Source organism: Barbus barbus (assembly GCF_936440315.1).
Source record: "Barbus barbus genome assembly, chromosome: 1".
In the NCBI taxonomy this organism is placed as follows: Eukaryota; Metazoa; Chordata; class Actinopteri; order Cypriniformes; family Cyprinidae; genus Barbus; species Barbus barbus.
Genome location: NC_136729.1, coordinates 23,028,653 through 23,052,340, shown reverse-complemented (window position 1 = coordinate 23,052,340; position 23,688 = coordinate 23,028,653). Strand labels below are relative to the sequence as shown.

Sequence of the window (23,688 nt, the reverse complement as noted above, 5' to 3'; positions counted from 1 at the left end):
AATCTTTCGATTTGCACACACAGACCAAAACACCCGTGTTTTGGAGTCGAAGTTGCAGATTAATAGTTACACATGTGTATTATGACATTCACATAAACAAAATGACACACACAAACGTGTACTTTTGCGCTTTACTTCAGTTTCGCTGTAAAACCTCAAGTCAGAACTTACAACCTCTCAGATCTGGCAGTACAACTTCAAATCTTGACTTTTGCTACTCCTGCGGTATTCCTGTAGCAAAACTCACTTGTGCACTTATAAATGCAGACGTGAGAGCTCAGAGCCGGGGGCGGGGCTGGGCTGCGAATGAAGACATTTTATTGGTCGATGCCTGACCAATGAACAACGCCAGCCATCGCGACTTGCCCTGCAGAAAGAAACGTGTTTTTTGTGCATAATGTATCAGTTATTTGTAAAACACTGGAAACTATTTTCATTGAGTATCCTTAGCTTTTACAGGATTTTAACACACAGCATTCATCTTGTCATACAGGTATTATCTGGTAGACAAATAATGCAACATCCTTCATATGCATTTTCTACTGCACATTGCACATTGCACATCTGCACTCTCGAGTTTAGCTACTGATCTACCTTCATATGGGCTCTCCTGAAGGAGTTTATTTCTAACAAGTTCAAATACGCTTGCTTCTGATTTATGGCTTATTTTGTGGTGGAACTTCAGATAGAGAAAACAGATGACCGGATGCTGGCCATTTGACATCCAATATCTCCCATGCAGGTTAATACGATTTCTATCAGACCCGCATACAAATGCAGTGTGTTTTTGGACCCGCGGGGTGGCGCTCCCATCTTTTCGACGAGACTTTTATTACGACTGTCTCTTACGCTTTACGGCAGTGGCTAACGTCCACATGGTCGCTCGTGTTGTGTGTCTGGCGGAGTTTTAATACAGATCGGAACTGGTATTTAACTGCAAGTGCAGTCCAGACACATTAAAAACATGGGAAAGACTAAAAACAACAAATTCAAACGGCCGTCGTTTTCTCCCGACGGTCTTTCAGCCACTCCTGCTAAACAAACTGTTGAAGAATCAGAAGATGAAGACTCTCCGGCGGCGGAGCTACTCGATCAAGTAAGCTGCCACCGCTGTGACAACTCCACAGACTTGTAGTAAATTATGTTTATGAATCTGAATATCTGAAAATACTGAGATAAAAACAACATTAGCGTAACAGCCAAATATGGCGTGTGTCAGCCCTTTCACTGATGGGATGTTGAATAAATGAAGCGATGCAGCTGTCAAGCACGTGGGATTCAGATCTTCAACTCTGAACCAGCCAGTCTTCCAAAGAGGGGTTCAAATGCATCTCTTTTAGCACGTGACTGTCCTTCTCTGTGTGTGTGTGTGTTTAGTTGCAGAGTCCATCAGCTGATGTGCGCGAGTACGCGTGCGCCAGTATCTCTCGTGCTGTACAGCACAGTCAGACGATCCCAGGATTCCTCCAGAGAGATGCGGTCAGGAAAATTGGACCTTTACTGCTGGACCGCAGCCTGGCGGTCAGAGAGACTGCTGCTGGGGCTCTCAGGTACACACACACACACACACACACACACTTTCAGGTGACACTGAGCTGTAGGAGATATCCCAACCTCCAAGGCAATGACAGACACACAAACTCTGTCACACAGACTTAGCATTTATTCCATAGATAAGACAACCAGTAATTATTAGGGGTGTGCAATATTGACAAAAATATCTTGAATTCACAACACAATTCGCAATTTTTTCCATAATGGTAATTAGATTGTTTTGCAGAGGGTTATTGAGCTGATATCATAAGGACTGCTGTAGACAGCTGACTCTTAAAGTTTTTGATATTTTTCATATTTTGTGTGGTCAGTTCACAGCAGTGATAGAAATGAATCTTTTCCAATAAGTTTAAATTGATTTTTACATTTATAGCAATTTTTACTAAAAGTGTGCATCTTTTGAGTCAAATTCTTATATTTAGTCAGTCAATTAGAATAATAAGAACTTTGGGTTTTTTTTGTTGGCAAAGTATGTCTCTTAATATTAACTTATTGTTTATTGGACTGTTGTATAAAATCAATATCACATTTGTAATCATGCTTATTTAAAGGGCATATTGCAGGTTAGAGACTCCAGAGTCGATGTATAGAAAAATACTGTAGGAACTAGATTTTCTTTAAAATATAATTTAAAATACGCTATTAAGGCTTCTGGAGTCGTTTTTGTGAGAGAATTTTACATCCGCTTCTGAAACGTGCCAAAACCGGAAGTGACGCATCAAAAGGGAGAGCGGCCCATTTAAACCACAGGAAAACAATGGATCGCAATGACAGTTCGGATGCTGAGGAAATGTTAAATGTGTATTTATACTCGTATGACGGACCACAGATAAAATGATGAGCCTGCTATGCAGCCAAGAGAGCAGGACAGGCCAGGATTAGACAGAACAACGGTCAGAGGAGACAAATTGAGTTGATGTGAGGAGAACAGGGCAGGAGTTTGGTGAGAGATCAGTGTTATCTTACAGATATACACACGTTAGCTTATGTAATCAGGCAATAGCAATGCTAGTATTGGTCATCTGAGTATTGATACTTACCAGTAATAGAAACTAATAAGCGTTGATCAGGCATGTCACACTCATTAATATCCAACACTAATGATACGTGACAGTGGTTTCTTATCACCGCAGGAAAGAGAGAGAGAGATAAACACGTTTTTGATTCATAGGTGCTTGTGTGGGAAATGCGAGGCCATCGTCAAAGCTGAGGAAAGTCAGTGCTACAGGGAGTTAGATACATTACATACTGGGTCTTAATGGAGAATGTGACCCCCACACTTAATGTGCAGTGTCTGACTCTACACCCAGGCTTTGAGGCTTGCTGTCTGAACCCATATGTGCTACAGATAGCCTGTATGCACTTCAGACAGGAGCATAGACCTCTCCAGGCCAGCAGACACATGTTTTAGGGCAGAAATAATTTATTACTCTAAGCTAAATACTTTTATACATGTATAAATACATAGTTAAAGATTTTAATATTAAAACAGTCTGAATAATTTTGATACCGTCCTATTTCTTGTTAGGAAACCTGTGGAATGTCCTGACAGGTTGGAGTTTGTGCAACCTCCACAAACACAATTTACCATGACAATGATACATTGAAATAAAAATAACTACCGAAAACACACTGACTCGCACACGACTCCCTTATGTGACGTAATATGACGCAATGTTGAAAAAAGCGGTTTTTGAGAACTCTTGTCTAGGAAAGCGTCACTTTTTCATCTAAATTTGTGCTCTCGCGTCTTGTAAAACATTTTCAAATCCTGCATTAACGGTTCATGTGGTATTTTCATACAAGGTTATATATTCATTTGAATTTTTTTTTTTAACCTGCAATATGCACTTTAAGAAAACAAAAAAACTGCTCTTTTCATCAGATATTAACTATATGAAATGATATATACATTTTCTTCCCCCATATCTTAAATGTTGTGATCATTCTAAATGCATTTTAATAGACTGAATCATGCAGTGAAAGAACGCACTCTAAATGCACATCACGTAATGTATGCATGCTCCCTGTTGGTGTGTTTTATTTGTTTTTTGCAATATACTCCATAATGTCAAATCGCGCATCGATAAAATAACAGTTATGATATTATTGCAGACGATATATATCGCACACTCCTAGTAATTATATACATTTTAATTTCATTATTTCACATAGTAGTTTGTCTAATGAACAGCTTAGCATTTTTGCTGTCATTATTTCACAGCTCTCTGATATGAGACCCTTCTGCTTCAGGGTTTGTTTTGTAAAATAACCCTTCATTTTCAACTGTGTGTGTGCTACAGGAATCTTAGCGCCTGCGGAGGCCCTGAAGTGTGTGAGGACATGGTGAGACAGGATGCGCTGACGCCTCTGTCTGCTCTCCTGAGGGAGGTACGAGTGCTGGATCAATTCAATTCAAAAGCTTTATTGGCATGACAGACAACATGATGTTTAACGTGAAAAATTATTAAAGGTGCCATAGAATGCATTTGATACAGTATTTTAAATTGTTCTCTGATATCTACACAGAAGGTATGTGGCTTAGGTAAGGGCAAAAAATCTCCAGAAATGATTTTACATGTCCATTTACAACCCTAGGATTTCTCCCTAGAATGAAACGGTCTGTTATTGGCTTATTTGGCAGGGTCATGAATAATAATGAGCTCTGCTCTGATTGGCTGTTTCACAGTGCTGCTCAATGTTGAGCTCTGCTCTGATTGGCTGTTTCACAGTACGGCTCATCAGCAAGAAGGAAGCACAGGGAGGAAAATATATATTTAAATACTTTCTCTCGCAGTTATATCGTCGGGTAATTATACTGTATATAAAACGCGGGCATCAGGGAGCCGTTATTAATATGCGAGGCATTGAAACTGCTTTTGAACGATCCATCGATCGCTTTATAGTTTCACTTTCAAGAGACGCGATCACACAAACTATGTTTACATTATGGAGCAACAGTACTTACCACACATTTCACAAGATCAGATGCTTGTCAGTGGTGCTCAGGATCTGTAAGTCATTCGCCATCATCCTCATCTCTCCTTACTGAGAGTGAAATCGTATGTACTGTAACAGGCTACCGCTAGCAAGGAGCTAACCATGTCCCTTTAGTGGCTCGCGTTATTTGCTTTCTGTGCCTTTCTGAATACAGACACCAACCCATCCCTGCACTTCACACCCCCTGCACGGCCTGGAACATAAAATTTATTTAGTTATTTTCGCTGTTGTCCGCGCTTGTTTATTTACAATACCTGCAGAGCTTCTGATGGTTCGGCCGGCTTAGAACAAGGACGGGTTTATGCAAATGTTGGGGGCGTAGTGATCCCGGCTGTTGCGTCACAGTCGGTGTTATGTTCTCATTCGCCTGTTTTTCAGTGCTCTTTTTTAATCACGAGATTTACATATGAAGGAGAAAACTATGGTGTTTGAGGCTCACTGTATGTCATTTCCATGTACAGAACTGTTATTATTTAAATATGCCAGGGTAAAGACAGTTTTTCATTCTATGGCACCTTTAAAGGGGAGGTCACACTAGACTTTGAGCACAAAATTTCTCGTCATGCTCTGTTGTGTTTTAAAAACACAAATTCAACATATAACTAATAATAATAAATCCAAAATGTACAAATATACTCTGAACACTTTTCTGTAATGCTGCAATCCTGTAGCTTTAAAGTTTGTGTTTTTAATTTCAGCTCATGCTGTGATGCATCAATCTTTTATTCGTCTTAATTGGTATTTATTGATACGAATTTGCAGGGTAGAGTTCAGTTACATGAGTTTGTGCTTCTGGACTCCAGCATTTGAATGCGTATGAACGGAAGTCAATGGGATGAAAAGTGTAGTGTGACCACCCCTTAAAACAGTTTTTATTGCATTGATGAATCAAATCAAGCAAATTTCTGAAATTTCCACTGCTCAAATTTTTGATTTTGCTAATATTTTTTCTGAAGAAAGATACATATGTATAATGATGATAGCCCAAATATTAAATGTCATGGATGAATATTTACTAAGTAATCCACTATTTTGTAGAGGGGGGAAAATGGCAATTTTCACCTGAGATTCAGAGCCAAATTACAGGAGGTTAAAAATGACTTAAGAAAGATGGCAGTATTATGATGTTATTTTTACACAGCGATTAGTAGGTCTGTTAGTAAAATATGTTGACTTTAGCAATCTTTGTTGAATTATATGCCAATGGTGACCATAATAAAGCTTTAAATAGGAAAATTATCAAAACTCTTTGGTCATTTTTGAGCGAGATGCTAATGGTCTAATCCGATTCAATGATCTATGCTAAGCTAAGCTAAAAGTGCTACCTCCAGACCCGGAGATCGGCTGAATGGATTCAAAAATGGTAAAACTCAACTGTTTAACTCTAGGGGAGTTGTAAAATGAGCCTATTTAAAAAAAAAAAAAAAAAAAAGTGGAGTGTTCCTTTAAGCATTAGCTGAGGTAGATTTTTATCACTAAGAAAATTTAAACTATAACTGAATGTATTTAAAGAAAGAGCAACTTGTTCAGTGAAACAATTTATAAAAAAAAAAAAAAGTTTAGTTTTTACCCCTGCTGTACCGAAATCATACCAAACCGTGAAGTTAAAACCGAGGTACGTACCGAACCGCCATATTTGTATATCATTACACCCCTATTTAGGGCCTTAAAAATTAAGATGTCAAAAGGAATGTTTGTTAAGACCCAATATCTAAAAGGACATCAATATATCTTTTATACTTCTTGAGTTGCAGGCATGCAAACTTTGGAGAAAAAAACTTGAAAAGTGCTGTTTCCTCATTTTTGTATGGTCACCATTGGCACATAATGCAACAAAAATTGCTAAAGTCAACATATTTGACTAAAAGGCCTACCAATCGCTGTGTAAAAATAACATTATGATGCTGCCATCTGTCTGAAGCCATTTCTACCCCCTTGAAATTTGGCTCTAAATCTGAGGTGAAAATTGCCATTTTGACCCCCTTCTACTAAATAGTGGAGTACTTAGTAAATATTCATCCATGACATTTAATATTTTGGCTTTCATCGTTATACATGTCTGTCTTTCTTCAGAAAAAATATTAGCAAAATCAAAAAATTTAGTCAGTCCAGTTAAATTAGCATGGCTGTACTTCTCATTCACTTGCAAATAGTTTAAAAAAAACAACAGGATTGTGGATACTGCCTGAAAAGAAAATCATATGTGATATGATGTTTTTGCCATATCGCCCACCCATAGTGAGAAAGAGGAAAACCGTGAAAGCTCTTTTTGACAAGTGTCTCTTGTGTGTTTGTGGAGAGTAGTGCTGTGCTGTCTTTGACGTGAGCTCCTCTCCTACTGTGAAAGGACAGAAACACACGGCGGAAGATGTCACCAATGAGGCTGTAAACTTACTTTGGAACCTCTGGTAAGATTGAACTCAAACTGACATCAGGGTCGCTGGGAAACCCAATTAGTGATCAAGACAAATTGACGTTTACACTTAACAAATGTCTCAAATGCCTTTGAGTGTCTTAAGTGTTTCTTGTGAACACTTGACAGCACATCATCATGCTTTACGGTATATATAGTGACTAGTTTGCAGGCTGAAGATTAGGCCAAAATATGAGACTAATCAGTTACCACATTAAAAACAGTCATTAAGCATAACATTTAGTGATGGCATTTTTAAATGCTACCTGGAATATACTTGCAATAAAAACAAGGTTTGGAGAGTTGTGTTTTAAACTGTCAAAATGTGTTCAATCAGATGACATGGTTATATGTCTTGTATGATCTGTTTTTCTGTGAATGTGTAGTGAGAGCACCAGCACAGCTGTGTCGGTGTTTAACAAGACTGGACTTCTAGATGTTCTTCTACACTGTCTACAGAGACACCCTCAGAATATGGAGCTGGCAATATCAGCAGGTGGCACTAGTTATAGACCAGCACATATATACACTACCATTCATAAGTTTGGGGTCAGCAAGTTTTAATTTTTTTGAAAGGAAATGCTTATTTAACAAGGATGCATGAAATTGATAAAAATGATAAAGACATTTGCAAATTTGTAATGTTACAAAAGATATTTGTATGAAATAAACAATATTTCGAACTTTCTATTCAAAGTATCCTTAAATTCTATCATGGCTTCCACAAAAATATTAGTACAACTGTTTTCAACATTGATGATCATAAGAAATGTTTCTTTCTTGTAAGGCTGGGCAAAAACAATCAATGGTAGCACTTTATTGTACAGTCCTGTTCCTCATCTACATACTATGTACTTATTGTAGAAATTACAATAACTAGTTAATTACAATAAGTACTAACCCTGAACCTACCCCTAAACCTAACCCTACCCCATGTAGTTACCATATATTACCAGTACTTTCTTGGGTAAATGCATGTAATTACACGTACTGTAAAATAAAGCGCAACCAAATAGATTTTTCGATCAATCGTTTTTTTAAATGACATTGATTCAATATCGTTTCTCAAAAGCTGCGAATCGATCTTTTCCGGTATTCATTTCAGCGAACATTTAAAACAAAATCTGATTAATGTGAATCTTATCATTAGTCATCTCCACTAGATGTCACCCTCTTATTAATGCTCAGGCAAAATTCTATAGTAATACTACAAATCTGCGGAAGTTATTTTGCCAAGACATGTTCCTGGATCAACATCTTTTGTTGATCCTGGATAAACGTTACTGTCCAAAAATATAGACTTAACCCAATCCCTACCCCTAAACCTAACCCTACCCATATTTATTCCTAAAATCAGTGGGAAATGATAGCTGATTAACAAGGGTGTAGAAGCACCTAACCCTGATCGTAAGCCTAAAACAGATATTTCCTGAAAAATTATATCTAAATTCTGATTGGTTGATTGTAATGTTCCTGGATCAACAAGGATGTTGATCCAGGAACATGTTGTACTTGGTGAAATCACGCATAAGGCGCCATCGAAATCGAATCGGAACGTCTGAATCGATACCCAGCCCTAGTTTCTTGAGCACCAAATCAGTGTATTAGCGTATTAGAATGATTTCTGAAGGATCATGTGACACTGAAGACTGGAGTATTGATGCTGAAAATTCAGCTTTACCTTAACTGGAATAAATTGCATCTTAAAGTATTTTCAAATAGAAAACGGTCAATTCCAATTGTTAGAATATTTTGCAGCTTTACCTTTTTTGTATATTTTTAATCCAATAAATGCACCAATCCTTGGAGAATGTAAGAGTATACTTATTTCAAAAATCCTTAAAGAAGCATTACCATTCCCAAGCTTTTAAATGGTTGTGTATATATAAACCCCCCTATGATTTTTTTATTTTTTATTCCTTCCAAATAGACACATGGATATTTATTTATAGATTTTCATACTCCATATTTTTCATTCTCACACTCCTTTATTTGGGCACTATTTAGTGGTAATTGCTGTTGTTTGTGTGTGTGTGTGTGTGTGTGTGTGTTTGTGTTTTTCTGTGTAGCCCACTGCTTGCACACAGTAACAGAAGAGAACACAGAGCTCATGCGCAGTGTGAATGCAGCGGTGTTTGGGGTCTTGGAAAACATTCTGTCCACCACACACACCAGTATGGAATACACTCTCCTGCGAACGCTGGCTGCAGGTAAAAGAACGTATTACACTGGTCGTGTAGTAAAAACATTTACTAAAACTACTACGTCCATCCTTAAATGTGTTTGCAACATGCCACTAGCTTTCTCTCTCTCTTTATATAGATATGAAGAATTTATTTGGAAAAACAGATAACCCAACTGCATATTGATTGAGATTAAATGGAAAGCACAATGAAAAAACATGATTTTTGATAATTGTAAAAAATTTAGTTATCTGTTTTTGCAAATGAACTCTTCATATATAGAGCTAGGAAATTATAGTTAGCTAATTGGACTTGTAATACTTCCAAAGAGTTGATAGAGTGCTAATAATTAGTGAGTGAATTTATCATTAATACAGTAATGATGCTTTGTGAATGGGTCGTAGACACTAACTGAATATTTTAAATAAAGCTAAAGAATGTTGTTCGTCTTTCCTCTGTCGTTCAGGCTCTTTATGGAATCTGAAGAGCGGTCTGTCTTCAGCACAGCAGTCTCAGACGTTGACAGCGCTGGCCACCACTCTCTCACACAGCCTCAGTCTGGACTCAGGAGAGCTCATCCCAGAGCTGTGGCGTGCAGAATCTGCCCGTCTGTCCAAAGAGACCACATCTGCAGCAGAGTCAGATCATACAGACGAACGGCCCGCAGGTCACAAGGCCGAGGAGATGGAGGAGGACGTGAGAGATGAGAAGATGAATGGAAGAAAGCCTAACGGACGAATGTCAAAAACAAAAAATGACATCTCAGATCTGTTGCCTGTAAGTTAAAAGCTATTAAGTTTAAAAAAAAAAATGTTTGCGCATTTTAGAACATTTTGTGATTATTTACTCACTCTCATGTTGTTCAGGTTTGAAATGGTCTGTAATTTAGGTTTGAAACAACATGATGGTGATTAAACTATGATAGAATTTATTTTTGGGTGCTTTATCTAAAAACATTAACATAAAATGAGCCACTTATATTATTATGATAGGTTCACGTGCGTATGGAGATCATAGATGCATTTTTAAAGACCGTCTCCACTATGCTACTTGACATGAAGGCTATGGCATACCTCTTTCTTTCCCCTTCAAACCATGACATCCCAACAGATGACACATCTGTCCCTCAGAGCCAGATGGTTCTCACTCTCTCTAAACACAGAGTGACTGTCCCCACTTACATGTGAGTGTGCAGGGCTACTGTAACGTCTCTGAGCTCCTGTCTAACCAACCCATAGGGTGTCCTAAATGTTGTCCTCTTTGAAAGTTCAGGGTGAGATTTGATCCAGAGCCTCTAATTTGTGGCCCAGTTTACATCTGGAACCAAAGCAAACCATGTTTAAAATCTCCATGTTGTTGTCAATTATCTTAATTATTTAATTTTCTGTTTCCTCAAGTCAGTTATCAGTATTCAGTTAAAGTATCCGTTTAACCATTACTGTATGTGTACAAATGACCCAAACAATTACTTCTGTGGTTTTGTTGTGTGTCTGTGGGTTTTAAGAGAGACAGACTGGAGTTACAAGAGGCCAAAGCACTGCTGTCAGCACAGCAGACGTCGCTGGAAATCATCGTCAACATGTGCTGCTCTGATGGTGAGTGTGTGTGTGTGTGTGTTTATAGTCAATCAGGGAACACAAGACTGTTATAGGCAATCCTCAGGATTTTCCTTCTAATGTGTGAAATTAGAGGAATGATTTCTGTGTTTGTGTCAGAGAAGACGAGACGGAGGTAATGTGACGGGATATTGACTGTGCTTGTGTGTGTAGAGCCCTCAGATGATGAGTGGGACGAGATGTCCAGCAGCGACGAGAGCGAGATGTGTGCTGATGGGATGTCAGACACTAATTCCAGCTTGTTCTCTCCTCTCTTTCTGTCTGCTGAACTTCACACAATCCTGCTCAACCACAACATACCTCAACAGGTAACACACATTATTACATAGTCAGCAAAACATAAAGTGCCACAGTTTTTTTTTTTTTTTTTTTTTCTGATGTTACAGACCCTGCTGGTTCAGTGGGGAGAACACAATTCTCATGCTGTACTCCAGGTCACTTTGGGATCTTTGTAAAACAGTCTAAAATGGGAGTGTTATGGGCATATTTTGGCAGATAAATGAGGACACTAGGCCTTGTGAAGGATTTGCCTTGTGTTTGAAATCACAGGGAGAGGGCACTAAAATAGTCTGTGACAAAAATGTGCTTGCTGATGAAATAATCCTGAGTTAGTAGACTACTGTTCAGAAATCTGAGGTCATTTGTTTTCCTACAGAAACTCATACTTTCATTTAGCAAGGACACATCAAATTCATCAAAAGTGACAGTAAAAATGTAAGAATGTTCCAGTTGCATTGTTAAAGTTTACAATGTTACAAAAGATTCTTATTTCAAATACATGATGTTGTTTTGAACTTTTGATTCATCAAAGAATCCTGCAAAAGTGCATCATGGTTTCCACAAAAATGGTAACATGCACAACTGTTTACAACACTGATTAGAAGAAATGTTTCTCCAGCAGCAAATCAGAATATTAGAATGATTTCTGAAGGATCATGAAACACTGAAGACTGGAGTAGTGACGGCTGAACATTCAGTTTTCCCATCAAATATATTAAAATACAAGATTTTAAATTGTTTGTCTGTGTGTGTGTGTGTGTGTTTTGAAAGCATGATTTTACCAAAGGGAAGCACATGCGTTGTGATATAATGACAGCGTTACCATGATCAAGGATTCAAGTGATTAAGATTATTATGAAATGGCAATAAATAATAATGGAGTCTCTATAATAAGTAGGAAAAACAGCCAATATAATTCTAAGAGTAAAAGACGAGATGAAAAATTGTCATACAAAACTGAATGCTTTCGATGAAAAAGCTAGTGGACCCCAGAGAAAATCCATAAATAATGTATTCTATGACCCCTTGATACACAAAGATGTGTCAAAGGTGCACTATTGGAATAATAATAATAAATACATAGTCGAGTATTGTTTGTAATACACCTGTGTCATAGTGAAGTGTGTGTACTGAATTCACTTCACTGTTTGATTTCTTGCAGGTCTTGAAAAAGGCAGAGTTCCCCAGTGCTGCTGCCCTTGAGCTCTGTAGCAAGGACCCTACCTGGAAATACCTCTTGAAAAAGTAAAAAAACGTATTCATGACATTTTGTATTGTTTATACAGAGCTGTGAAAACCCAAATCTTATAGTCTATGATTCTTCTAGGATGCAGCGGGTGCAGTGTCGGGCATTGACGTGTCTCCATAATATCCTTTCCTCTATGGATACAGAATCTCTTGGTGGTGCTTCAGGGCTACAGGCAGTTGCCCAGCACCTCTCATCATTGGTCTTCAGCTCAGCAGGTAGATGTCTCGCCATTGCATAGGGCTGGATGATTTAATCAGTTTTATTTTCACTTTCAATTTGGTTTACCAATCAAGTCAAGTCACCTTTATTTATATAGCGCTTTTAACAATACAGATTGTGTCAAAGCACTTAACAGTATCAAATTGGAGGATAGAGTGTCAGTAATGTATAAAAATAAGATTAAACACTTAATTTTCAGTGAAGGCATTTCATTATTGAATTCAGAGATGTTATTGTCTAGATCAGTTTAGTTTAAATAGTATCTGCGAAATCAAATTGACGATAATCACTAGAAATGATGTGTCCCCAACTGAGCAAGCCAGAGGCGAGGAACCAAAACTCCCTCTGTGACAGAATGATTCCAATGACTATGATCACAAGATAAATAATCAAATATTTTGTAGCGCACTGTGGAAGAGCAATACAATATAATTAATCTTAATTATTTTAATTGATATATTTTTTTTCTTTAAGTGTGTATGCATTAGGGGTTGCACCGACTAATCGACTAACTTCAGTACTCTGCAATGGCGCTTTAAGCTTGACGTCGACTAGTCGCTGGTACTATAGAGGGCGCAAGAGGATAAGAAATCCACATTTCCGCTCCGTTTCCAAACAGTTAAAATTACAAATTAATTCATACTCTGAAAGCGTTCCACAAGACATGTGATTATATTAGTGGATGCTCGAAATTGAACGGGAGAATGCATGTTTTAAACAGCTTATTGTACAGACAAGTTAATCGCATTCTAATCTAATGCGCTGCCGCACTGTAACGCACACACATAAGCTTCAGACAGTAGCGCTTACATCATGCGCAGATCGCGCGCACAGAATCATTCAGTGCGGAAATGTATTGCCAACACTGTTTTGTGATTTCTCAATAAAATAGTTTAGAAACTGAAAAGTTCAAGCATATATTTCTTAATAACTAGATCCCACAGCTTCCCTACTAGTAGAGGGACGCTGCCAGGTAGAATTAATTCACACGCAATCGCTCTCACTAATGCATTCATTCATATGAATGTAATCTATGTGCTATTTATCTGTGTCTGATTTAGAACGAGCAGAAATCTATGAGAAATATAACGTCAAAGAACTGATAAAAATAAGCTGTTATAGGAGCAATAGCCATGTGGGCAGTCCTGTGTCATATGCCATAGCTGTGCACAAGGTGTTTGTCACAGCTCCAGACTTATTTGTTCATTAATGACGTCATCAGCGACTAGTCGACTTCGACTCGACTTTCATCACATAAAAGTCGACTTTAAAAAATCTGAAGTCGTTCAACCCCTAGTATGCACACACCTATATTTACATTGATTCATTTAGCAGACGTTTTTATCTAAAGCAACTGACTATTGTATGTGTGTATATATATGTGTGTGTGTGGTGTCAATATTAGCGTGTTAACGCAGGCGACTCATTTTTTCAGTTTAACGTGTTAAAAATATTTTACGCAATTAACGCAGGGGCAGGGCTAGGTTTGGCCACCCCACTCACAACTCATAATTGCATTTATTCAGACGCAGAACGTCTTTACGAGCACATCAAACGGGACACTTTTCAGACACGTGCTCCAACTTCACCTCAGCGCCAGGCGCGAGTCAAACGAGCGCAGAAACGGTACGCGAGACGAGGAGCTTCAGTAGAACATTAGTGAACTGCGGTCAGATGAGTGCACGCACAAATGTGCCGGGTCATGCTGTGTTAGGCTATATTAAAGCGCTGTATCATATTCAAACCCAAATGAAACTACGAATATGCAATGTTGTAGTTATGTTGTCAGTGAAGTCATGAAGTTACAAAAGAAGGCAGTTAAAGTTAACTGTGCATGCAAGTATTTATTATTTGAGTCACATTTAAAAGGGACCTATTATGCAAAAATCACTTTTATAAGGTGTATGAACATAGTTCAATGGCTGCAGTGTGAAAACAACCAGCCTATAATGTTTTTATAAAACCAATAAATCATGAACCATCTCTCAAAAAGAGCTGTTTCAGATTCTCCCTCTGTTCACGTCACAGAGGGGAAAAAGTCCCGCCCATTTGTGATGCTCTCTGCCCTATTAGCATAAACTCAGCCCTGAGTGAGAAGCTGCAGTCCGCCATTACTGGAGATATATACAATGTCGGCGCCAAAGAGGCTTTACAAGCATTGTGTTTTGGGATGCACTAATAGGAGTTGCACTAATAGGAGACACTGTGGTTAAATAAAATTTTAGAAGGAAATATCCTGGGAAAAATCAGTAACGTCCCCTAAATGTTTAGAAATCAATACCAATGCTTTGTGCACGAATGTCAGCTCCAGACAAAGTAAGTGTCACGCGTTTTTCCATATCGCCTTTCTGAAAGAGCTTCTTGGCACTCTGTAAGGATAATTGCTAAAGCTATCATTGTCTCTGCCTGTTTTCACTGGTGCTGCCTTCAAGTGCTACCAGAATGAATAGGAATGTGGTAGTTAAAATCGCTTGAAGTCGATCGCTTGAAGTTGTCGAGCTCATAATCAGAAGTGGGACTTATAATGTTTGTGATGGCATGAGACCAGCTATGTTGTTATTTTTATCCCGCCGTGCTCCCCATCTGTGTAATTTGCGATTAATCGCAATTATTTTTCGACTCATCTGAATGGATGCACAGCGAACCTGTATTTGATGTACCGTAAGCTCTAGTGTAACGGCACATGACTCGCCGTCGCTTTGGTGAGAGCAAGAGAGACTTACTTACATGCAGAATTGACGTGCTACATGCAAATTATATTCTTTGTTGTATTTTCCTTTGCATAGACCAGAGGGGGGGGGGAATCCCCCCCCCCCCCCTATCCTCCCCTACAAATTGCACCCTGTGTGTGTGTATATGTGTATATACATATACATACATATATCTATACATATATACACACAATGGCCACTTTATCAGGTACACCTTGCTAGTACCGGGTTGCTTTTGCCTTCAGAACTGCCTTAATTCTTCGTGGGATAGATTCAACAAGGTGTTGGAAACATTCCTCAGAGATTTTGGTCCATATTGACATGATAGCATCACGCAGTTGCTGCAGATTTGTCGGCTGCACATCCATGATGCCAATCTCCCGTTCCACCACATCCCAAAGGTGCTCTATTGGATTGAGATCTGGTGACTGTGGAGGCCATTTGAGTAAAGTGAACTCATTGTCATGTTCAAGAAACCAGTCTGAGATGATTTGAGCTTTGTGACATGGTGCGTTAGTACACTGTAGTCATAAAGGGATGGACATGGTCAGCAACAATACTCAGGTAGGCTGTGGCATTTAAACAATGCTCAATTGGTACTAAGGGGCCCAAAGTGTGCCAAGAAAATATCCCCCACACCATTGCACCACCACCACCAGCCTGAACCGTTGAGACAAGGCAGGATGGATCCATGCTTTCATGTTCTTTACACCAAATTCTGACACTACCATCTGAATGTTGCAGCAGAAATGGAGACTCATCAGACCAGGCAACGTTTTTCCAGTCTTCTATTGTCCAATTTTGGTGAGCCTGTGCGAATTGTAGCCTCCGTTTCCTGTTCTTAGATGACAGGAGCGGCATCCGGTGTGGTCTTCTGCTGCTGTAGCCCATCTGCTTCAGGGTTTGACGTGTTGTGCGTTCAGAGATGGTATTCTGCATATAGTACCTTGGTTGTGACGAGTGGTTATTTGAGTTACCGTTGCCTTTCTATCATCTCTAACCAGTCTGCCCATTCTCCTCTGACCTCTGACATCAACAAGGCATTTTCGTTCACACAACTGCCGCTTACTGGATATTTTTTCTTTTTCGGACCATTCTCTGTAAACCCTAGAGATGGTTGTATGTGAAAATCCCAGTAGATCAGCAGTTTTTGAAATACTCAGACCAACCCGTCTGGCACCAACAACCATTCCACGTTCAAAGTCACTTAAATTCCCTTTTTTCCCCATTCTGATGCTCGGTTTGAACTTCAGCAAGTCGTCTTCACCACATCTAGATGCCTAAATGCATTGAGCTGCTGCCATGTGATTGGCTGATTAGCAATTTGTGTTACCAAGTAATTGAACAGATGTACCTAATAAAGTGGCCGGTGAGTTGTATATATAAATAAAGCAAAACTGAACTATATCAAACTATAGTTCAAGTAAATCCTTTTGATAAAAATAAATTAAATGATTGCTTTTTTTGTGCCATAATCAAGGAACTCCCACTTTCTGACATTATACAGAATCTGTCAGTTTTCTGATGAAAAGAGCTTTTAATGAATTTTTTAATGTCTTTTTTGTGTGGTTTTTCCACTTAGTGTGTAAAAAATTTAATATCTTCTATGATTGCACATTCATTTCTAGAGGCATTAAAGGATGAGGAGTTCCTGGAGGCAGTGACTAGTGCTCTTCGCTCTCTACTACAGATCATGGCTACCAAAAACATCCCTCAGGTAAGAACCACACTCATTCTTTTTTCTTTTTTTTCTGTATCGATACATTATTTCAAGCTTTACTTGGTATTTTTAACTTATGTGTTTTATTGGTTTTATCCTGCAGTGTATGACTCCAAACCAGCTAATGAGTTTTTGTGAGGCCGCCACCAGCTGTGAGCTGGTCAGCGTGAGAGTTAATGCTCTGGCCATTCTCGGTATCACAGGCAGCTCTCTTGCCAAAGAGAAAAACACAGCAGACACTCTACAGGTAATACTGACTGTGGCAGAATTGTTAGAATAATATTAATCATATGTATAGTGCCTTTTTTTATGCCCACAATAAAAGACATTCAGAAATGATCGTATTTTACATTGTAGAAAAGGGACACAATTATTTGATGTTCATTTTGTAATGTTAGATCTAATTAAACCTTTTTTTTTTTTATGTATTATTAGATTATTCTTAGACTAGGTCTATAGTTTACTAAATTATAACTGGCTACATTTATAACAAATTCTGTAGTATTTTATGACTTATAAATACTATAATAAGAAATATTTGGATTTACAAATTTATTGTATAATAAAATCTCTTTTATGTTAACTTATTACTAGCATTGTTTTTGTGGTATATTTGCCATAGCATAGCTTTGGTCAGTTGTTCAGCTAACTTATTCTCTTTTTGCAGTTGACTGGAAATGCGTTACTGAATATTGCAATGAAGGACTCTAATCTGGTAGTGTGCGGGGAAGCACTGGATGCCCTCTTCGACGTGTTTGCGGATGGCGATGAAGCAGAGAAAGCTGGAAAAAATATTAACCTGCTTTCATCTCTTAAAGCACTTCAGCCAGGGTTTAGGGCTAAGGTTTGTTTAAAGCCAACAAGAAATATTAGCACAGATACAAACACACTCATGTACCACATTCACACACCCAAACAGTAATATTAAATCAGACACTCAAATACCACATCTCACACCTTCAAATGCATGTTCAGGCTTGAGCTTAAGGTTCAAGTGATTTTTTTTTTTGTCTTCTCTGAGATTGAGATCTGTTACATAAGCACTGTCTCAGTCTCACACAAAGACTGTCTACAGAAAAGGGCACTCAGATCTGTTCAGCTGGATTTGGTTGATCTAAAATGTTCCACTTTAAAACTGTGAAGTACTTTTTAAGCTGCTTTTATAAATTCACTGTCTGATGACCATTCACAGCACAGCCATTGCTAGATTCTCTGTATTCTAGTATGTTCTTAGGCCTTTAGATGGCAGGCTTTTCACAGTTTGGCCTTTTGTTCCCCCACAGCTGCGAAAAGAAGGCAAAGGAAAATACAGCCCTGATCAGCTTTGTGTTCTGGACAACATAAGGATCAACCTGAAGAGATTCATCAGCTACATGGAGAGCCTGCAGAGAAAATGAGATTTCAGAGATCAGTAGCACAAATTCTCTGTAAACATCTCACCTCGTTTTATTTAGCATTTTCTGTCCATACTCCTCTCTGGTTTTCTTTTGGTTTTATTGTAATGTGAGAGAGTTTATGTGCGGAAATTAAGATAAAAAAAAAAAAACAAGTTTGTAAAACCAAACATATATAAGTGCTTTAATTAAAGCATAAAATATCATAATAGTCTCTTGTTGTTGTTAAGTATTAGAATGAATCAGTAGTGTCTTGACATGTTTTTGATATAATGTATACTCCATTGGTCATCAGATTTCAGCATTTAAACTGAAAAATGCAAGTTAATTAAACAATATCATCCAGTCTCATAACCGATTCCCCTTTACCCACTGAATATTCTGGATTTTGGGTTTCTGGTGAGAATTGTCCTTGTCATCAGTGAAATCATCTGTAAAATGCCCAGGGATTACTTAAAGTGAAGTGACATATAGCAAGTATGGTGACCCATACTCTGAATTCGTGCTCTGCATTTAACCCATCCAAAGTACGTATACACACACACGGAGCAGTGGGCAGCCATTTATGCTGCGGCGCCCGGGGAGCAGTTGGGGGTTCGGTGCCTTGCTCAAGGGCACCTCAGTCGTGGTATTGAGGGTGGAGAGAGCGCTGGACATTCACTCCCCCCACCTACAATCCCTGCCGGCCGGAGACTCGAACCCACTACCTTTGGACCACGACTTCCCCTGTTATGTTGCTGTGCTTTCCCTCTCAACCAGTCCATAATAATGCAAAACCCTTTGATGTAGCATTTTATGGCCCACAGCAACAGTAGATTATCAGATGTTTATTAGTTGTATTGGATCCCTCATAAACCTGTCTACAGAGAAAGAAACATTGTCTTGTAGATCTTACATTATCTTTAGTTTTTGATAACTAAAGTCAGGAGTTTTCAAACCTGTCCTGGTCTCCCTCATCTGACACCTGATTCCACTCATTAGTAGAGACTGCAAGCACTAAATTGGGTGTGTCTGATTTGGGAGACATACAAAATGTGCAGGGCCAGGGGGTCCTCCAGGACAGGTTTGAAAACCACTGACTTAAGTCATTAGCATGTTTAGTAGAATATTTTTTTTTCTCTAATCGAATAAAAGAAAAAGTATATAAGATTAAATATCTCTTGAAATTTAGATCACATTAACCCAAAAGTGCTGTTCACTATAAAATAATACAGAACATTTTGTCATCAATTACCAATCCTCATATTGTTCGAAACCTGAACGACTGATTTTCTTCTGTGGAACACTATAGACTACAGTCTCGGTCGCCATTCACATGCATTGTATTAAAAAAGAAGCAAAGAAAATGAATAGTGAATGAGGCTGGCTGTTCCTAATACTTGTTTTTTTTATATATATTAGGTATTTGTTCCTAACATCTTTTGAGTTTCACTGAAGAAAGAAGTCGTTCAGGTTTGAAATGGCATGAATTATGACAATTGCATTTTTTTTTTATACTTATTTTCTCTTTAAATGGTAAAAAATTAACACTGGTGGTCAGACCTGTCCCACAGTAATAATACTGTTGTTAATATTCTATTCGCGGAATCTAATTTCTGTCACTGCATTACAAGATAATCCAATTAGAAGATAACACTGAGACCCCACGAACTAGATGTAGGACTCACTGGATTAGCGCCACCTTTACAGGGTACGTCTGAAATATGACAAAACGAGAGGTTCATGTTACTACAATCAAACCCACTGTTGTTGTTACGTAACAGACGGTGTAACGTGCTCTTGCGTAACGCTCGCGCCTGTCCGCGCATGCGCAGACGCGCTGTGGTCTGTCCGCCATTGAGACACACGATCTCCGATAGAAACGGGTCAGAGGCGGCGACACTCACGTTTCTCCATTCCTCGTGCTCTGGAGTTTGACGGTTACCGTTTTTTAACAACGTCTTTTTACAGTCCGTTTACACTGGTGTTTTCTTTTTTGTCCCGAGGTACGTTTGATGGACCAGCACAGGATATTTTAGCAGCGTTTAGTGTTCCCGTTAGCGGGTTAAGCGAACCGAGCCTGGCTCTGCTCTGGGGGCAAGTGCGCCTGCAGCAGCTCAGCGTTTGATGGATCCTAGAATCGCCTGGTTTCAGCCAGAACAGCGCGGACCTGCCAACAACCTGTGGATGCACATCTGGGAAACGACGCAGACGCTGGGAAACCTCTACTTCAACAACAACTGCAACACAGCCAGCGCCAAACTGACGAGCGGAGGCGACGCGGCCGACAGCAGCGGCAAGCCCAAGGATCATCAGGGGATGTCTGGATCTAAACCAGACATTGAGGTCTCCAAACAACTAGACTTCATCCCTCTGGAAGCCAATAACAACAATAACAGCGGCAGGGGTGTCGGCGGAGGGGGTGGCAGCAGGGTCGCGGGAGTGGGAACGGAGTTGCCAAGCAAGAGGAAAAGAGACAACAAGGCGAGCACCTTTGGCTTTAACAGGAGTCTGCTGCTGACGGATGGGGCAGAGGACATTTACACGGGCACACCGTGGAAGAGCAGAAACTACACGGAAGGCATTGTGGGGTGAGTACAGGAACCAAGATTGTATGTGTAACGTTAGGTGTATGATGATAACCTCGGCCCAGGGCCCGGTGTGTTTGCTCGGGATCAGGAGCTGGCCTACGCCTTGACACTAAACTGAGGGTGGTTCAGTAACTTACATGTTTAACATGTGACCTGAATAGGCAGACTATAACAGCACGGTGCTGGACCAGCGACCGTCCATTCACTAAAATAACTACTAGGTTCTCGCTGATTTGGCAGTGGTTTGACTCCGAGCCGTTTCTTCACCATATTTGGCATGTCTTGAGTATCCGTGCACTCCTTCCATTTAAATTTTTCTTCTGAGGAACTTGGAAGAAGTTGTTTCGAAGAATGTTGGTTACTTTGACTTTGTGTGGACAGAAAGTAACATTTTCTTTTGTTCTGTAAAAGAAAGTCATACAGGTTTGGAATGACTTGAGTACATTTTCTTTTGAGGGAAGCTATATTTAGATGCTGCTATTCATGAGCCAAATGTGGTTTCTGTCAAAATGTCATAGTACATTATTTAGTACTACAAGAAGAAATGTGGTTACTGTATCAGCTTAACCCGCAGTTTGATGGAGAGCCCCTGTTAATTTACGTTTTACAGCAGAAACCGTTTAATTTTTTTTATTTTTTTTGGAAACTGACTAAAAGTTTGGGGAAATATTGAGCACTTCAAACTGGCTAAATTAATAATCTAGAAGTTGAAGGTTTATTTATTGCCCATTATGATTACATATCTCAGTAGATATTTTCCCTTGTGTGAATGAATTTATTAAATGAAACCAATCCCAAATAGTACTGTATGAATTACTGTGTGTGTAATGCGTTACACAAAGGTGCTCTACTGTAGTTACCGCCTATATTAATCATTATTACCTTGAAGGGGATTGTTCACCCAAAAATTAAAGTTGTCATTTACTTAACCTGAAGTCATTCTGAATTCATAAAACTGAGTGAATTTGTGTTTCAGCACATCTTTCTTTCAGCGTGCAGGAGAGGTCAATTGTCAAATGAAGTGAAGCATGTGAAAGTAGTGCTGGATTGTGTAGCGGTGGAATTTTAGAATTGGTGTAATGGGTGTGGTGGTTTGGTAGGTTTTTGAAGGTTCGGATTGCCCTACTTTGTGACATGTGCAGCAGCTTGTGGAGCCCAGAGCAAAGTACAGCCAGCAAGCCTTATCCTCATTTATAGTAATGTTAGCAGAGTGTTTACATAAGAGCATTCCTCTGTGATTACTCTAATACTCTAGTCCTCACCTTATAGACCTTCTTGCCTGATCCCCCCTCACTGTTTTTCCTGTTTCTCCAATGAATGACTCCTGTCAGCTCCATCTTATAGACATTTGGCGAAATGCACAGATTAAGCACAAGTTGGCTCACGCTGTAGCTTTGTATTCAGAGCGCATGTCTGAGATGCCTTAAAGATTTTAATCAGGGACTGGGATCATTTGTTGTGGATTTTAGTCTTTGTCATGTCTGCAAGCCGAAAACCAGGATGTGAAATGTGCTTGCTTCCTACAGCGCACAATATTTCCAACCTACATCATAGGAATATTTAGTGGATGTGTTAGTTGGAGGCTAATTTTTTACACTATAATACTTTTTGCTGTTCTGTACGGAGGTGTGAGAAAAGGGACAGATGGTTTTATGGGTGTGTCTGAGTGTAGAGAGATTTTTTTCTGTTTATATTCTTCGTGTGTTGAGTAAGTTCCTTCCCTGTTCTACCCAAAACAAATGCTCCCCCTCCCAGCTGACACACGATCCCCGTCTCTGTGATGTCATGGTGCTTCCAGCCAATCTGAGTGAGTTGAGATCCTTTCGTCTGCCTGACAGCTATGCTGCCGTGAGAGGAGAGGGAAAATCCTCTCTCCACGCAAGTTGTGCTGCTGTGGAATTTTTTATGTTGGGTCTTCTCAATGTTCTTTTTAAGTGTTGGATGAGTTCAGTGACACTGGCCTCTTTTTGAAGAGCACTGAATCAATGCAAAGCCTATATTTTTGGCCACAAAGACACTATCATCCATTTGTATTCAGAAAGCGTTGCTGAACAGATGGTGTCCCAAGTTAATGTCTTTGAATAGTTTTTGATCATGCTGAAACTTTAAAGAATTGTAAATTAGTTCATCTTCACGTAAAGATGATCCTTGCATGCAGTTCTTTATAGTTTAGTTTTATATTCATTACAAAACATTAAGCAAGGTTCTTTGCGGCTGCTGCTTTTCCCATTATAGCTCTGTTTTCTGCAATTGAGTTCAGCTTATATTCATCAGTCACTGTCATTAGGTTAACCAGTTGCCATGGGACATGACGGAGGCATTGCAAGTTGGTGGAAGGGCTAAATGTAATAGAAAAATAGCCTTCGGTGCCAACACATGGGGCTTCCCTGAGAGGCTCCCAGACTCTACAAGAGAAATTAAATTTTACTGATTCTATCACTAGCAGCAGGATTTGGAGATGTGAGAGTGTGCTCTGAGCCATGTTTTAGAGCTCTGACTGTCCCAGGACCCTCATGCACATTACAGCACTCAGCATGAACTCATCTTCGTCACAAGGGCACTTTCTCAGGGTGGCTGCTATGAACAGGATCATGTCAGAATGTGTTACTCATGTTGCTCTTGTTTTTAGACCAGTGGCAGAATGTTTGGAATCTGCATTGACATTTGAAACCAAGAAACTGTTGGTAGACGTTTATTAATTTTAATCATGTTAAATCAAATACTGACATGCTGCAGTGGCCTTAAAGGGACAGTTCACCTAAAAATGAAGTCTGCCGACT

The 23,688-nt window shown here is 39.2% G+C and overlaps 2 protein-coding genes across 3 annotated transcripts in view; both read left to right on the top strand.

Moving 5' to 3' along the window:
- Positions 1 to 834: 834 nt before the first annotated feature.
- LOC306881850 (HEAT repeat-containing protein 3-like) lies at positions 835 to 18,695 on the top strand. The gene is made up of 15 exons (XM_079436180.1): positions 835 to 1,096; positions 1,378 to 1,550; positions 3,858 to 3,945; positions 6,859 to 6,962; positions 7,354 to 7,463; positions 9,037 to 9,177; positions 9,617 to 9,927; positions 10,655 to 10,745; positions 10,920 to 11,074; positions 12,208 to 12,290; positions 12,373 to 12,509; positions 16,853 to 16,941; positions 17,048 to 17,191; positions 17,612 to 17,788; positions 18,228 to 18,695. The coding sequence occupies exons 1-15, from the start codon at positions 965 to 967 to the stop codon at positions 18,339 to 18,341; spliced, it is 2,049 nt and encodes a 682-aa protein (XP_079292306.1). The 5' UTR covers positions 835 to 964; the 3' UTR covers positions 18,342 to 18,695.
- Positions 18,696 to 20,150: 1,455 nt separating this feature from the next.
- The window catches only part of LOC306850686 (terminal nucleotidyltransferase 4B-like), a 28,245-nt gene continuing 24,707 nt past the window's right edge, over positions 20,151 to 23,688 (top strand). For both annotated transcript variants that reach the window (XM_079386475.1, XM_079386476.1), the window contains exon 1: positions 20,151 to 20,908. In XM_079386475.1, coding sequence (XP_079242601.1) covers positions 20,445 to 20,908 — 464 coding nt within the window. In that variant the 5' untranslated portion in view covers positions 20,151 to 20,444. The remainder of the gene's footprint in view (positions 20,909 to 23,688) is intronic.

Excerpts from the sequence above, each read along its gene's own strand:
- LOC306881850 (XM_079436180.1), top strand. The coding sequence starts at position 965 with ATGGGAAAGACTAAAAACAACAAATTCAAACGGCCGTCGTTTTCTCCC. Across the intron at positions 1,551-3,857 it reads ACTGCTGCTGGGGCTCTCAG|GAATCTTAGCGCCTGCGGAG; the intron begins GTACACACACAC and ends TGTGTGCTACAG. Across the intron at positions 9,178-9,616 it reads CCTGCGAACGCTGGCTGCAG|GCTCTTTATGGAATCTGAAG; the intron begins GTAAAAGAACGT and ends TCTGTCGTTCAG.